Genomic DNA, 14,245 nt, shown 5'->3' on the forward strand with positions numbered 1-14,245 from the left:
ACTTTCCATCTGAGGTACTCACAAAGTATACAAAGGATACAATAGTGATTCAGCAAACCTGGATAAACCTTTTAAAATTTAAAAAAAAATTTTATGTGGCAAAACTTTTCAACTCTCACCTGTGGCAAAGCAGAACACAACATTTTTTAGGAAATCATTTTCAGGTTTGCTAGATCACCTAGGTTTTCCCATGATGGTCTATTCTATACTTTAGTATATCAAGCCTCTTTTCTCCAGCAGAGTGGAGCCCAAGCTGTAATTTCTGACACTTGTTTCTAAGCAAGGTCTGTTAAGGCATGGGGAGTCAGGACCCCTGATTTAATCACCATATCGAGTTTGGAAGTTGGATTCAGCCTAGTAGTAAGTCCCTGTAGTGACCCTCTATATAGATCTATATTTGGAGACCTACCAAAAACTGCTAATAGTGCTAGTACATATCTGCCAAAAACTTGCAGAGATCAGGTGACACAGAGAAAGAACACAAAAAAACAAGTTTTGTACATGATTACCTGTTATTACAGTAGACACAAAATCTTCTGGTAAGGTGCCTGGCATTTTAATTGGAATTAGGCTTCCAGCAATATCAGAAATATACATAAAAAATGATCATACAATTAATGCATTCAAAATATAATAGACAGACTTTAAATGTTGTATTAAAGTTGTTTATTAGGATCAAGATTACAAAAATACAAATATAAAGAGATTGTGCATCTTTTTACAGCATTTGTATTGTATAAAATTATTAACATAACTCTTTATTCACAAAATCCTTTTATTTCTTTAAACCATGAATACATCATCAAGGATTTTTATTAGTAAAAAAAACATGAAATGTAAAACCAATTTGCAAAATTATTGGTACCATTAGTATTAATTGGTAATATTCATGAAACTATAATACTTTGTGTTTTTTTTTCTTTTAAAGTTTGTTTGTAAGTAATAAGAAAATTAGGAAATGGTTTGTTATAAGAATATTCAATAAAGAATGTGTTGGGGCAGGCTGTGTGTGTTTGTGTATGTATTATTCCAGATTTCCTCCCAATGCCTACCTATTTCTGTCTGTCATCCGTTCTTTGGGGTTGGTTTTTTAGATGGTGACAAAGATATTCCTCTATTAAAATAATTGATAATTTGATGAACACACCATTCCTATGCTAGATAAACATCCTCAAATTCCTAAATAATAACCCTACTGATCACTAGAGAAGACAAAGGAGCCTACACATTCTACACATTCGGGCTCTAGAGGTAATTATAAATTAAGATACCGGCCACTGCATAATAGCATAGTACAAACATATATTCCACTAGGGTTATTATACAAAATAAAAGCATATGTTAAAGATGTAGATGCAGCTTTTCTATTATGAGCAATGAAAAATAAATCTCACCTCGGATAATTTTTTAGGATCATTCTATACTCTGACAGACCAAAGAAAAAAGCAAGGTGCATAGGTCGCCAAAGTGCCTCTAAGATTAAGCTGTGTACATCTCTTTGTGGTTTTATAAAGACGTCTTTTTTGATTTTTTTGGGAGGTATATAATTTTGATATGGTATTGATATGCTGTAAATATTATTACATATATTTAACATATTGTAAGATATGTTAAAGGAATGTAGTCTTTGAGTAGATAAATATTTATTTGGAGAGAAATACTCTAGTATTTAAGAAATATGTATGTTTTTTTTTTCACCTGATCTAAAGAATCTGTACTATTATATGATTGCAATTTTACATTTAATTATAATAATAAAATGCCTTGACTTCATCTTTTTCAATATTTTGTTACAAATATATACATTTGTACATATAGTATTTTACTACACAGAAAAGTACCAACTAGTAAATGAGAAACTCTTGCACAGCAAGAAGTAAGATTAAAGTTTTGTCTATATACATAATACTGTCATGAAACGTGGAAAGAAATTTTTAATGTAAAATAAGCTGAAAATATGGTGCATATGTAAAAAATAAACTATATAAAATACTGATGTTTACATTTCCTACTGTATGTAGTACATTTTATACGTCTAGCAGTTTAAAACATATTTGTGTATATCTTTTAATTTTATGGTCTCAGTATTATACCCTGAGGTATACTATTTTCATTTGTTCATTTTGTACATTTTTGGCTTATGTTATTCTGAAAGAAAATAAAACAGTGCTTCAAAGTTAGTTTTCTAAACAGTGCTTTAAGGCTCAAACAATATTAAAGGTATACTAATTATGACAGTTATAATTTAAAGAAATACTAATTTGCTTCTACGTCTAAGAAAACTGGAACCTGTTGTGCCAAAGATTGAAGCTTTGCAATGCCATAAAAAAAAAAAAAAAAAAAGAAAACAATTTGAAACACAATGCATTTCTTACTTCCCAATGACTAAGTATGCACGTAAGATGCTGAGAATGAAACCATGTGCTGGGAAAAGGTAATGCCAGCATGCATACACAGGGGTGACATCATAATTTGATGTACAATAGGTGAAGTAGTAGGACACCAGACCCATAAGAAGAAGACAAGACATGAATGCTGTGCATATTTGCCTGTTATGGTGAAAGCTGTAACTTTCATTGCTGCCTGGTGCCATGCAATATAGGGTGCAGCTCGGTTGTCCTGCCAAGAAGAACTAGAGATAATGGGTCTGCTTTATTAAAGCTCTCCAAGGCTGGAGAGGATACACTTTCATCAGTGAAGCTGGATGATCCAGCAAACCTGGATAGGGCACAAATTAAAATTTTACACTTATTTCACCTTAAAAATACACTAATATTCGTGCAACATAATCCATGGACATTGAAGGTAGATAAATCCTTTTTTAACTGGCATACATGCAAACTCTGTTTATATGTACCAAATATCAGTGAACTTACATTATCCCAAGGGGTTTACTCAGGTAACTGAACGTTTAAGTGTTTGTGTACTAGAATTTGGTTGTTTGGGTCATACCTACTAAAATCAGGCTTTATGGTCTGTTTTTACTAATATTTTTTTGGCAATGAAGAATAAGAAGAGAGCAAACGTGGCACACTAAAAATGTTTGATAGAAAATTGTAATACAGATGTTAAGGCAAAATTTATATTATATGTGATCTTCCGAAATATGTTCAAAAGTCCGTAAAGAAAAACAGACACATCCTACTATTGCAAAAAAAAAACCCACACATTTTCAAAAAGCAGTGCAAACACCATGTGCCATATATATTATATATAACTCATGGAATGGATCTAACCTCAGTACACTGTATTTGTTCTTTGCTTTTGCAGTAATAGGTAGGAATCAAATGACTGTTATACACAGTACTAATTTGTGGACAGCAAAGACACTTTTTCCCTTCAGTTTTCCCTTTTCAGCAATCACATATATGTATTATTGTAACTACATTTATATGCACATATGCTCATGTAAACAGTGCATAAAATAAAAAAAAATCTGCTGAGCAGAAAATGAATAGCATCTATCCCATCATTACCATTTCTTATAATGAGCATTATCCTAGAACATGTATTTGCAGAGAAATAGATTAACCAAATGGAACATTGGTGACATCAATAAGATATTCACTGCCAATTTTACCTATTTACTCAGTGCAAAAAGAAGAGACACTAGTCAAAGCAGTTACTGACAGCAACCATCATTATTTACTAATATAACTCCAGTAATATGTAATCTGAATAGTTGCTGTGGGCTACTGCTAGTGATGGGCATACTTTTGTTAAACCAGCCAAATACTCTTATGTCCTATGGAGAAATAGTAAAGGGGTCCTTCATCTTTTTATTTGTTCCATTCAGAATAATGAGCTAATGACCTAATGGTTACAATGATTTAGAATACAGGTAGAAGAAAAAGATGATGAACTGAAGTATACAACATATAGCACTTTGCCCAGTAATGTCTTACACCATTTTGGCCACCACTAAAAGATTGACATTGAGGAGTTGCAAACATGTATTCAATCATGGAGCACAAGTTTACCATCAATTGTGACTACAAACTTGTTATAGATGTTAAGGGGCTTTTGTCACTATGTCACTATTACATTTATGCCTTTTCGCACTACCAAATGAAATTGTTATACGCAAGGCTGGCATGATCGAATGGTAATGCTAACATGTGAGATCTTATCTACTCAAACCATATCTAGTTAATACATTTTCCCCATATTTGCTACTGTTTATAGAGTATTACTGATTTGTGTGTAAAGGAGTAATTCAGTTTTGTTTCACCAGCATTCATTGTTGGGAGAAAACATGTTGTTAAAAATTGAATCAAATTTTACACTTTCTAAAGAGCAAAATTTTACATATCCATAGGCAATTTTAAAAAATTGGCTGCAAAGTTTTAAACATAACATGTGATATAATGGCATTTTTCTTTATGTTTTTTTGTAGTCCTATGTAAGGGCACTAGTTTAAGAAAATGAAATACAGAAATGGCACCCACTGTAAAAAATACAATGAATAAGGTTCAACTGAGTACGATGAACCTTTAGAGCAGCAAAAGTCGACGTAAATACATTTTCTTCCTATTGTACATAGAAAAAAGCTGTTCAAGTATACTCAGGAATTACATCACCACATTTTCTACATATCACAGTTCATCCAACATCAACTCAACAACAAGAAGTTGTGACAATAAATTAATAAAAAACAAAAAAAAATTGCTTATCAAGTTTAGGCAAATAAAAACTGTAATAGTTCTAATTCTTTCATAATTTCATAATTATGGTGTTTTGTAGGTTAATAAAATCTTGTGTATCCATTTTGCATAGTACGCCACTCTGACAAAAACAATCGGTCTGTTTTGAGAAGCACAACCACGTCCAGGTATAATCACTCCTTGTACTAAATCTGTTCGGTTTTCCACACATACAAGAGGACCGCCATAATCCCGCTGATTAAAGAAAAAAAAAGGATAAGTATCCATGTAAAATAAACTTAGTGAACTAAATTGACAATATGCAATAAGGTAAGAACATTGTGCTAAGTACAGTAACCCAACAGCCCTTTACATTTTCAATTGCTTATGTATACTCAAGTCTAAACCTTACAGGTCCATTAGACAAAAAAAAATCAGTGTATATTCGGACCACTAGATAATGCTGTGCCCTAAAGTGTTTGTAACACTTTACAGCACCATTTACTGGTGGACAACAATAATGCAAACAAGATCACAAGAGCAAGTGACCCATCATAACCAGATCAACAGTACAAAATTCTTTACCCTGTAAAAAGTGAAAAACTAGATTAACAAACTAGATAAACCTAGCACATATGATTTAAATGTCCCCTTACAAATACAATTTTTAAAAGTAACAAACCATGGATGTATTTATTCACATTCATTTTATTGTTATTTCTTTTGATTACTGTTTTGAAAGTCACATTTTGTGCCTTAAGTTAGAATTCTAGTTTTCCTGTGTTTTTTTAGTTTATGCTAGTAAAATATTTGTCTCAAATTTATATTCGTAGCACTTTATATTCAGGTATATACGGTAGTTGATGTTAATAACTGCATGTTCAATATATTCATTGACTCAGCCAGACAGTAAACTTGTGTTGTAGTTTTATACATATGAAATAAAGCTTACTTCTTGCAATTGACCATTGAACTGCTTTAATATTCAAGGCAAGATATGCAAATGAAATGGACAACTGTAGGAATCTGCAAAGAAAGCTGATTACACTGTTGTTACTTGCAAAGCACTTTTCATACACTTTTCAGTTTATATATGCTTTAATTAATAGCGGTTTGAACCTTATTAGCTAGGCTTCCATATCTAAAGGTTATTATTTTGGTGGGTATGCTTGCAACAGTACATTTGTCATTTAGCTAGAGTTGATATTAAAATTAGGACTAGGCCAACTGTATACTGATCCTCTCATAAAATGGACCAAATAATTGATAAGTCATTACCAGCCATTCAGGTGCTTAAAATGTCTAAGGGATAACAACCACAGAAGATAGACTGGAATTATGTTGGTTCTTTCTTGATAAACCTGACCAGGAAGTCTCTGGCATGCAAACAGAATACTTAATGCCCAATGTGACTATGCTAATATTCAGATGACCGATTAAGCACTCGTTTACATGAGCAGCTGGCATGTGGTCTAGCTGTTCTGTAACCATCTGCTCCAACCTTAGTTAGCCTTAGCCTAATGTGCTACCCAACCATAGCTTGCCCTACAGGTACCCCTTGAATGAGGATAAGGATAGTCTGAGATCCAGTGTAGGAAATCCTGATGACGACTATGTTTAGATTTCAGGTGGCTATGTTCTGCTATGAGATAGTTAACAAGCCATCTGTTCTTTGTGTATAGAAACACTACATTTATTTCTACTTTATAAAACAATAACATCTGCCTGAGGCAAATTGCTGTTTTCTTTAGCATCTAAAATGATCAAGTACATTTGATTATTTTGAGATAATAATAGTTTCTTTGTCTTACCTCACAGGGTGCAACATTGGCAGTCTCGTTCATGGCACAAATTTCAGACTCATTGACAGTTATCCTCCCCTTGTGATACTCATTGCATTTCTCATTTCCCACAATAATCATTTTACCATGCTGAAGATCACCGTCATAGTCGTTTGCTAGAAAATAAAATTTTATTAGTACATTTGTTTAGGAAAAAAATGTGTCTACATTTGTGAATGCAGTTTACAATTCAATATTTCATTTTCATATTCAGAATTCATATTTAAGTGTATTAATATTTTATTGACAGAGGAGAGCAATCATTTCCTTTCAGTCAATCCGTTATTGTTATGTAGTAAGTACATCATATTCCCTTGATTCATGTTAGATGTCAGTTTAGTAAAATAACCGTAGTGAAATTATATATTTTATAAATGTTAACAAACTTCTCCTACATAGCAGCTCTGATTTACTGGGGAATATGTCTGTAAGTCAGCACATCAGTCATTTACGGACAGGCAAATTGTATCCTTGTGGAATTTACTATGTTCCTGCAATGCATACAGAAGCAAATGCAAAGGCCATGACCTATATACATGGAACTTAATAAAAACTACTTTTGGTATGGAATTTATGCTTCTGCATCTTAAGTGAACCATGGTGTAAAGAAAAAAATGTGTTTATGGCTCTAGTTATTCACCATACTTTGTATTTGTTTACCTGTGTGAAAACTTTAGGAACCAGTCATATGATATTACCAAATACTGGTTCTTAGAATAGAAATTCCAATGAATAAATACTGGTAGGCTGTCTAAATGTTCTTTTTATTTATTATCTCTTATTTGAGCTATATCAATTTTAGGATACATTTGAAAGCATTTTGCTACATCTGTTCAATAAGAGCCAGCTAAAAATAAAGAGGAAAAATCTTACATAAGTAAACTAATGCAGCAACCACAGCTAAGAACTAGTAAGCTGCAATGTATTAGATTTTTGCTTGTGGGGTTTATTTTATTACAAAAGTTAATATACCCTATGATGGTATTAGAAGTACAGAATCATTGACTGCTTTAAAGGGTTAGGCAACTTTATATGTTTTAAATTGAAATATACCACAACTTTAAAGAACATGTCATTGTCTTTTAATAATCAAGTTATTGTAATTTAGAACATAAATGAAGCATCATACTTCCTGTGTGCCCCCATCCATATACAGCACATTCTGTTTTTTCTGGAATCTTGCATCCATAGTTTGGCAGTTTGATCAGTGCAACATATTTATTAAGCACAGCAGATCTAAAGAGGAGGAAAGAAAATCACATTTTCATTTGTATACATGGATCAACAGAGCAATACAAAGAATGATCTGGGTAAATATCAAAAACACGTAGAGGCAGCCCATAATTTAACAATATACATTGTTAAACTACTTCTTTGCACATTTGCCAACTACTAGAAGCCTTCAGGGTCTGAGTAATACATTTTTTATGGTTAAATCACATCCTCAGCCGATGAAGAACTATACTAATCATCACTATTAAGGTACATTGTGAGGCTACATTCAAACATTTAAGAACAGCAGCTTGCTGGGATGTCTTTTATGAAAAACATATGTTCCCTACACCTAGACATAATATGGCTGCATTTAAATGATCTGTCTCCAAGCTCAAGCCCTTAAACAAAATAAATTGACTCTGCAAATAGTCCAGCAATAGTTTCTAAGATAAAAGTTTATACAAAGTAGTAACTACTGCTCACAGATGAGCAATGGATTTCACATTTAACTACAACAATTTACATTTTTTATCATGACCACACCATCTCTATTATTAATAATACCTTGTGGCGTCTGGTTAAGTTAAAAGTAAGTTAAGTTAAAATACTGGTAACTCTAGCTTTCAAAGTAATAGAATTAACTACAGACCATCTTCATCATATTTTGTGCCTAATGGAGTACTTACTGCTACTTCTAAATTAAAAGCAACTTGTCTCTTTAACTTCCACCCCTTCCAACCAAGCTCACAGGAAATGGGTAGAAATTGGGTTAGAGTTCATGAAAAAACTTTGGGGATTGGAAGCTTGCACAATTCAAGAACTATTGTAGACTTTCTCAAGATCTGTGTGTCACATTCAAAATTAAATAGATGGTCAATTCACTCACCTGGAAAGTTTGAGAAGAACAAGGTTTGATCCACTTGGTCCATGGACCAGCTGTGAAATACTGAAAACTTGTCTATGATCCTGTGTTCTCCTGTAGATGTTTTGGACTCCCAGCCATGCTTCATAGTCACTGAGATCAACGTTTCTATAGTGAAATGAAAAAAAAAAATGCATTTATATAATTATATTTCACTGTTAAGCAATTAGATTTTATATATGTTTTTAAGTCAGAAGATAAAAATAATAGGTATAAAGCTGATATGAAGAACGTCAGTATTTCCCTAAATATATATTGAAGCCACTTTGAAAATACTTGAAAAATACATAGGATTCATTTGTGGTATTCGTTATACTAACTATTCCTAAATTATTATTCTTAAAATTAGTATTCCTAAATACTAACTGGGTATCTGTTCATTTTTATGTCTTCAGTATTATAATTCAGCTAAACCAAGTACACAAATCTACAGTTCTGATTTTAGTTGCTGTATATTTGCTCCAGTTTGTTACTCAGAAAGTATTGAAACCATGAACAGCCAGGTACTTAGCAGATGCATCTCAGCAATGGTAGCCTCCATATTCAATACAATAACATAACTACCTTGCAAATAATGCATTTGCCAACATCTTGAAGCATATGCTCTAGTTTTCAAAGGGTAAAATCAAACCTACTAGTTAAGTACAGACTAAAATAAAAAGGGCAGTTAGAACATTTACCTGCTGTAACAACTTGTAGGCTTGATATAGTTTACAAAGCTAACCTGCACAGGCTATACTTGTTTGTCAAAGGTGACTCCTTGTCCTTGCCCAATACTCAATGCAACATTCAGACCAATGTGGTAAAATTTCGCATTGTGAAGAATACCCAATCAGATGCAAATAATGTAAAAAAAGCATTGCTCTACCCTATTTACTAAGTAATGTGAAAATTCTTTCATTCATTTCATTTTTTAGGTGAACAGCTTTACCAAATAAGGTCTAATTGATCTACATGACTTTTCCTGCTTGCCCCATGTTAAAAGAACATTTTGGAAAGTGCAGAAAACTTTAGGGTAGTTTTTCTAAAGTTAACTAGGGCTTTTCACTAAGTAAAGTAAATACACCAAGCTTAGCAGATTTGTTATGTAAAAATTAACCAAACATATACTGACAAAACTGATCATTATTTTCAAACATAACTGCCCCGTCAAAGTAATTTAATTAACTTTGCCAAGGCTAAATGATTTATTTATTTAGTAAATCTGTTCAGCTCTGAATGCATCCTTGATACTAAATGTGATGATGCCTGAAGGATAATCACCCCTGGACAATCAATATGTCTCAATAAATACTGATACCAGTTTCTATCACGTAGAACATTATCTGCAACAGACACTGGGGTTTTATTCACCAAAGGGGTTTAGGCAAAGTTGCACATCTGATTACTCCAATCATCTAATCATGAAAAAGCAAAACATTTTTTTACATTTCCCTCCATACAATTGGGTATTTTCACCACATTCATTAGACTAAATTAATTAATTTTTGCAGAATGATTATTCACTTTGCAAGGTGAAGAGCCTAAATTCCTATTAAATCTACTCGGCTGTGCCTGATCAGACTAAATTAAGTTGACTCAACTGTGAATCCAAAAGTGCAAATCCTTAATGAAAACAATGTAATTGTATAGGTATTAATAAATAGTAGAGTGTAAAAAGAAACACTAACCCGGAAAGAAAACACTGACTTGCTGTTAAAACCCATTTCTCATTTACAAGAGATCCTCCACATTTATGTTTCTTCCTGCAAAACAAAATGAATGATGAAAACATACAATGTGAAATATTAAACCATTTGTCTACACAAAAAAAGAGACTGTGTGCGTGCTCTGGATTTTATATTTGACATGTAAAAATATGGGAGTGTAGGGGAGGTTATCATTTATGTGACATGTCATGGATGCTATCCAAGAATGTAAACGTTATGTGAGCACAAAAGCATTTTGTTTCAATTCACCTCTGGCTAACATGAGATTTGTTACTCTTACTCCAGTACTAGAATCCAAAAGGGCAGCAATTAAAGGAAAGGGGTTAGCTTTACACAGTTAATCCAAATCACACAGATGTTTAAAACTTCAGAGAGCCGGACTGGATAAATCCCAGACTAATTTACGGCTGATCTTTATTGCAAGGGAAAGACAGCAGGATAATATAAATGCTTGTTTGTTTTTTCTTGTTTCTTTTCCTTTTTTTTTTTTGTTTCCTGTAGGTCTGTTTTTGACAAGGGATCAAACATCTGGTTAAACTAAGCAAATCTGATTCACTTATGCCCTGTTCTAATCTTTAATAGCTCAAAGCAAACTATGTATTAGTCAGTGGGCTCACTTGCCAAGATTCTGAAAATGCAGCCGCTGCCTACAGATATAGCCAGCGTTATTGCAACCACTGGTGTGTATTTGTTTGATATTCTCAGAGGAGGGCGAAGACTGCAAAAGCAGGAGCATGAGAAAGTGGGAGGCAAGCCTGCTATTTTACATGTCCGAACCCGCCACAAGTTGTTATAATAATGTTGGTTTATTCTCTAAGAGCCGTGCATACTTCCATTGCTAAAAGTCACCAACAATGGATGTGTCGTATGTGAACAATGAGGATGCATACTGTGTGAAATTGTGTACATGTATTGTGATTAAATATCACCTAGCAACACTTGTGCCTGAACTATTTTTATGTTCCTCATGCTTTATTCAAACATATTTTGTTATTAAGAGTTATACTTTTATTTCAAACACATTTCAAAGGGCATCATTCCAACATAGCTCAGTTCTAAGTAGCCCGTATGGGTGACTGCTTTACAAACTCCATAGTCATGTCACTAGCTGTACCTCAAGGGGCTCACAATCTAATGTCTCTACCATAGTCATATGTCTTTAATACTGTCTTGGGTCAATTTTTAGGGGAAACCATGTAACCTAACTGCATGTTTTTGAAATGTGGAAGAAAACTGGAGTACCGGGAGGAAACCCACGCAAACATGTGTCCTGGCTGAGATTTGACCTAGTGCTGCAAAGGCCACAATGCTTACTTCTGAGCCACTGTGCTGCCCATTGTTTGGATACTTTATTTCCATTGAAGGATTTTAACAAACTAACTTTTTTGTTAGAAAGACATGGCAGTTTGTCTTCCTACATCATTTTTGAGACTGTAGAATGATAGCGTGTTCATTATAAACACCTAAGCCAACATAGGACCTGCTGTGTAAAACTGCAGTGGTTGGCATCTCCGCAGCACAGCTTATCTGATTAGAATGCAACTGCAGTGCAAATCTTCAAACAACCATGCAAAAAAAAAAGTGACTTATCCCATTTGGGACCCATGCAGCTTTGTGCAAAAATGGTTCCCAACCTCTTCCATTCACTTGAATGGTAAATGTTGGGACAAAGGTTGAGCTCACACAAAAATGCTGCAACTCACTGCAGATCTGAAATGGCCCTTAGTGTTCTAATGAAGAAATCTGGAGCATCTGTATTCCTTTAGTAGACAAGCCTTAAGGAGTATGTAATCAATATAAAAATTCCAAATACAAGGGACACCAATGATTTTGATTGTATTTTTGTGAAGACTTCTGTAAAAATCAGTGATGCAAATGCAACTGCAAGTAAGCAAGACATTCTGAAAGCAATAAGCACACCGATGTTCTACAAGACATCTACAGGTTACCATATTGCATTTTTTTTTTTTTGACAGTGACTACAGATGAAATGAAAAGGTAATTTTAATGGCTTATATTGTATTTATTTGTTAACAAAAATTGAGTTGTTAACTCAACTGTTCTATCTGGCAGGAAGATCGTTTATGTAGAATGGATATATCTCTGCCCTACATTTGCAGAGTAGCAGTCATCGGATCTAAAAGTAACAAAATACATTTGCTTGGACTTTGGAAAAGTGTCAGCAGACTGAATGCTACAATGAACCAGCTGCCTTCAATAATATCACTTCTGTCAAAAACTGTGAAAATTCCTGGACTCTTTTTATAACATAGCAAAGGTCATACGTTTCCATCATCACTAAAAAATGTACAGTAAAATTCTGTTTCTAAAAAAATTCAAAACCACAGGTATTTTTAATATGACAAATAGATTTTTTTCAGAGAACATAAACTTCATACCGTAGGTCATATACTTCATACTGTGTAAGATGTCTAAGACATGCCTTATGTTTTGGTAATAAAATTTTGTATAATTCTATGGAGGGTGTCTATGTTAGTTGAAAGTCATTTGCAATGGTCCTTTGCCCAAATATTTACCTGTATCGCAGGCTAACCATCCATCCATTGTTGCCCTGTGCGGGACCTCCATTTACAACCCTTAACTGTTTTGTAGATGCACATGAACCTGGATCTGAAATCAAAGAATATATAACAACTATCTTTTAACAAGTATTTGTAGTACTTATACATTTGTAAATGTTATGATACATGTATATCTCCCAGTTACAGACACGACATGACCACACACGAAGACATAGGCAGCACTAAAACTGACAAATATTGTAACCCTTCTACACTCAAAAAGTAAGTTATAAAGTTTCCATCTATATTTCTGTTCGAGGGATTCCCCATCTTTCTGTCTCCAAAACTACTCTAGTTTGCAGAAATCCCTTAATGGTATAGAAAGCAGCAGAACTCCTACTGTCTTTCCAAAACAAAGGTTTTCTGTAGCTGAGCTTTATTTATACAACATAAAGACACTGTTATTCAACAAATGAGGATTTCTTTCCATTCTAGTAGGCTGTATTTGAATGCTTATTACTTTTCCTTAACTTACCAAACATAAAGGGTAATATAGGTATTGTAATAAAATGAATTGTTCAAATGAAAACATAAGTTTTTTTGTCAATGTCAATAACTGCAGGAAATGTAGTAGTTATTAAATACTTACTGTCTACATTCAGCATTGTTGGAGTGGTATCTCCTTCACCTAAAATGCAATTCACAATGTTACATTCTTTAATTCAATTTGATTAGACATTGTAACATAAACATTTGAAATGGCATAATTATTATATAACTGGTGTTCATTACCTCAAGGTTTGGATCATTATAATTGGCTTTAATGCACCGGTTTGTTTTCCATTATATTTTATGCGTCTACAGTTTACTCTTAACTAGTAGATTCCAGATAGTCTGTACTGACAAAATCAGTCACAGAGAAACATCAAACTGATAGCAAAAAATCAATGACCCTGCTTAGCTGAGAACCATCACAAGTTCACAACTAAAACTGATTTACTAACCATGATATGTTTAATTTTGACTGTTACCCATAATAGCTTTAGTATTTTACATTTGTTTATATATGTTTTTTTTTCTAACTATAAAGCATTGGCACATCATCTGTAAATACAGCAAAACATTTTTTTGATTCTGACATTGTGTCCTTTTACATAACAACACCCTTTATCTGGAATGAATTTTACAAGGTTTTCAAACTCTCCCACCTATAATGCTTTAATTCCTCATTCTACTTTCTGTAAAAGATACTAATCTACGTCTAGTAAGTGTTGGGAAAGTCTTTTATCTACAGTTTACTTTGCCAAGTTAAACTATGTTCTACAGCCAACTACAAGAGGGACAGTTACAGCTCACTTGTGTTTTATTGTCCAAATTTTTTTAATGTGCTTGG

The 14,245-nt window shown here is 33.3% G+C and overlaps 1 protein-coding gene across 2 annotated transcripts in view; it reads right to left on the reverse strand.

The window, feature by feature from the left end:
* Window positions 1–651: 651 nt before the first annotated feature.
* The window catches only part of HGF (hepatocyte growth factor), a 63,960-nt gene continuing 50,366 nt past the window's right edge, over window positions 652–14,245 (reverse strand). For both annotated transcript variants that reach the window (XM_072401742.1, XM_072401741.1), the window contains exons 12-18: window positions 13,502–13,540; window positions 12,868–12,961; window positions 10,292–10,366; window positions 8,586–8,729; window positions 7,614–7,720; window positions 6,455–6,600; window positions 652–4,898 (exon numbers count right to left, since the gene is read on the reverse strand). In XM_072401742.1, coding sequence (XP_072257843.1) covers window positions 4,728–4,898; window positions 6,455–6,600; window positions 7,614–7,720; window positions 8,586–8,729; window positions 10,292–10,366; window positions 12,868–12,961; window positions 13,502–13,540 — 776 coding nt within the window. In that variant the 3' untranslated portion in view covers window positions 652–4,727. The remainder of the gene's footprint in view (window positions 4,899–6,454; window positions 6,601–7,613; window positions 7,721–8,585; window positions 8,730–10,291; window positions 10,367–12,867; window positions 12,962–13,501; window positions 13,541–14,245) is intronic.

The sequence above is a fragment of the Pyxicephalus adspersus genome, chromosome 2 (assembly GCF_032062135.1).
Source record: "Pyxicephalus adspersus chromosome 2, UCB_Pads_2.0, whole genome shotgun sequence".
NCBI lineage: Eukaryota > Metazoa > Chordata > Amphibia > Anura > Pyxicephalidae > Pyxicephalus > Pyxicephalus adspersus.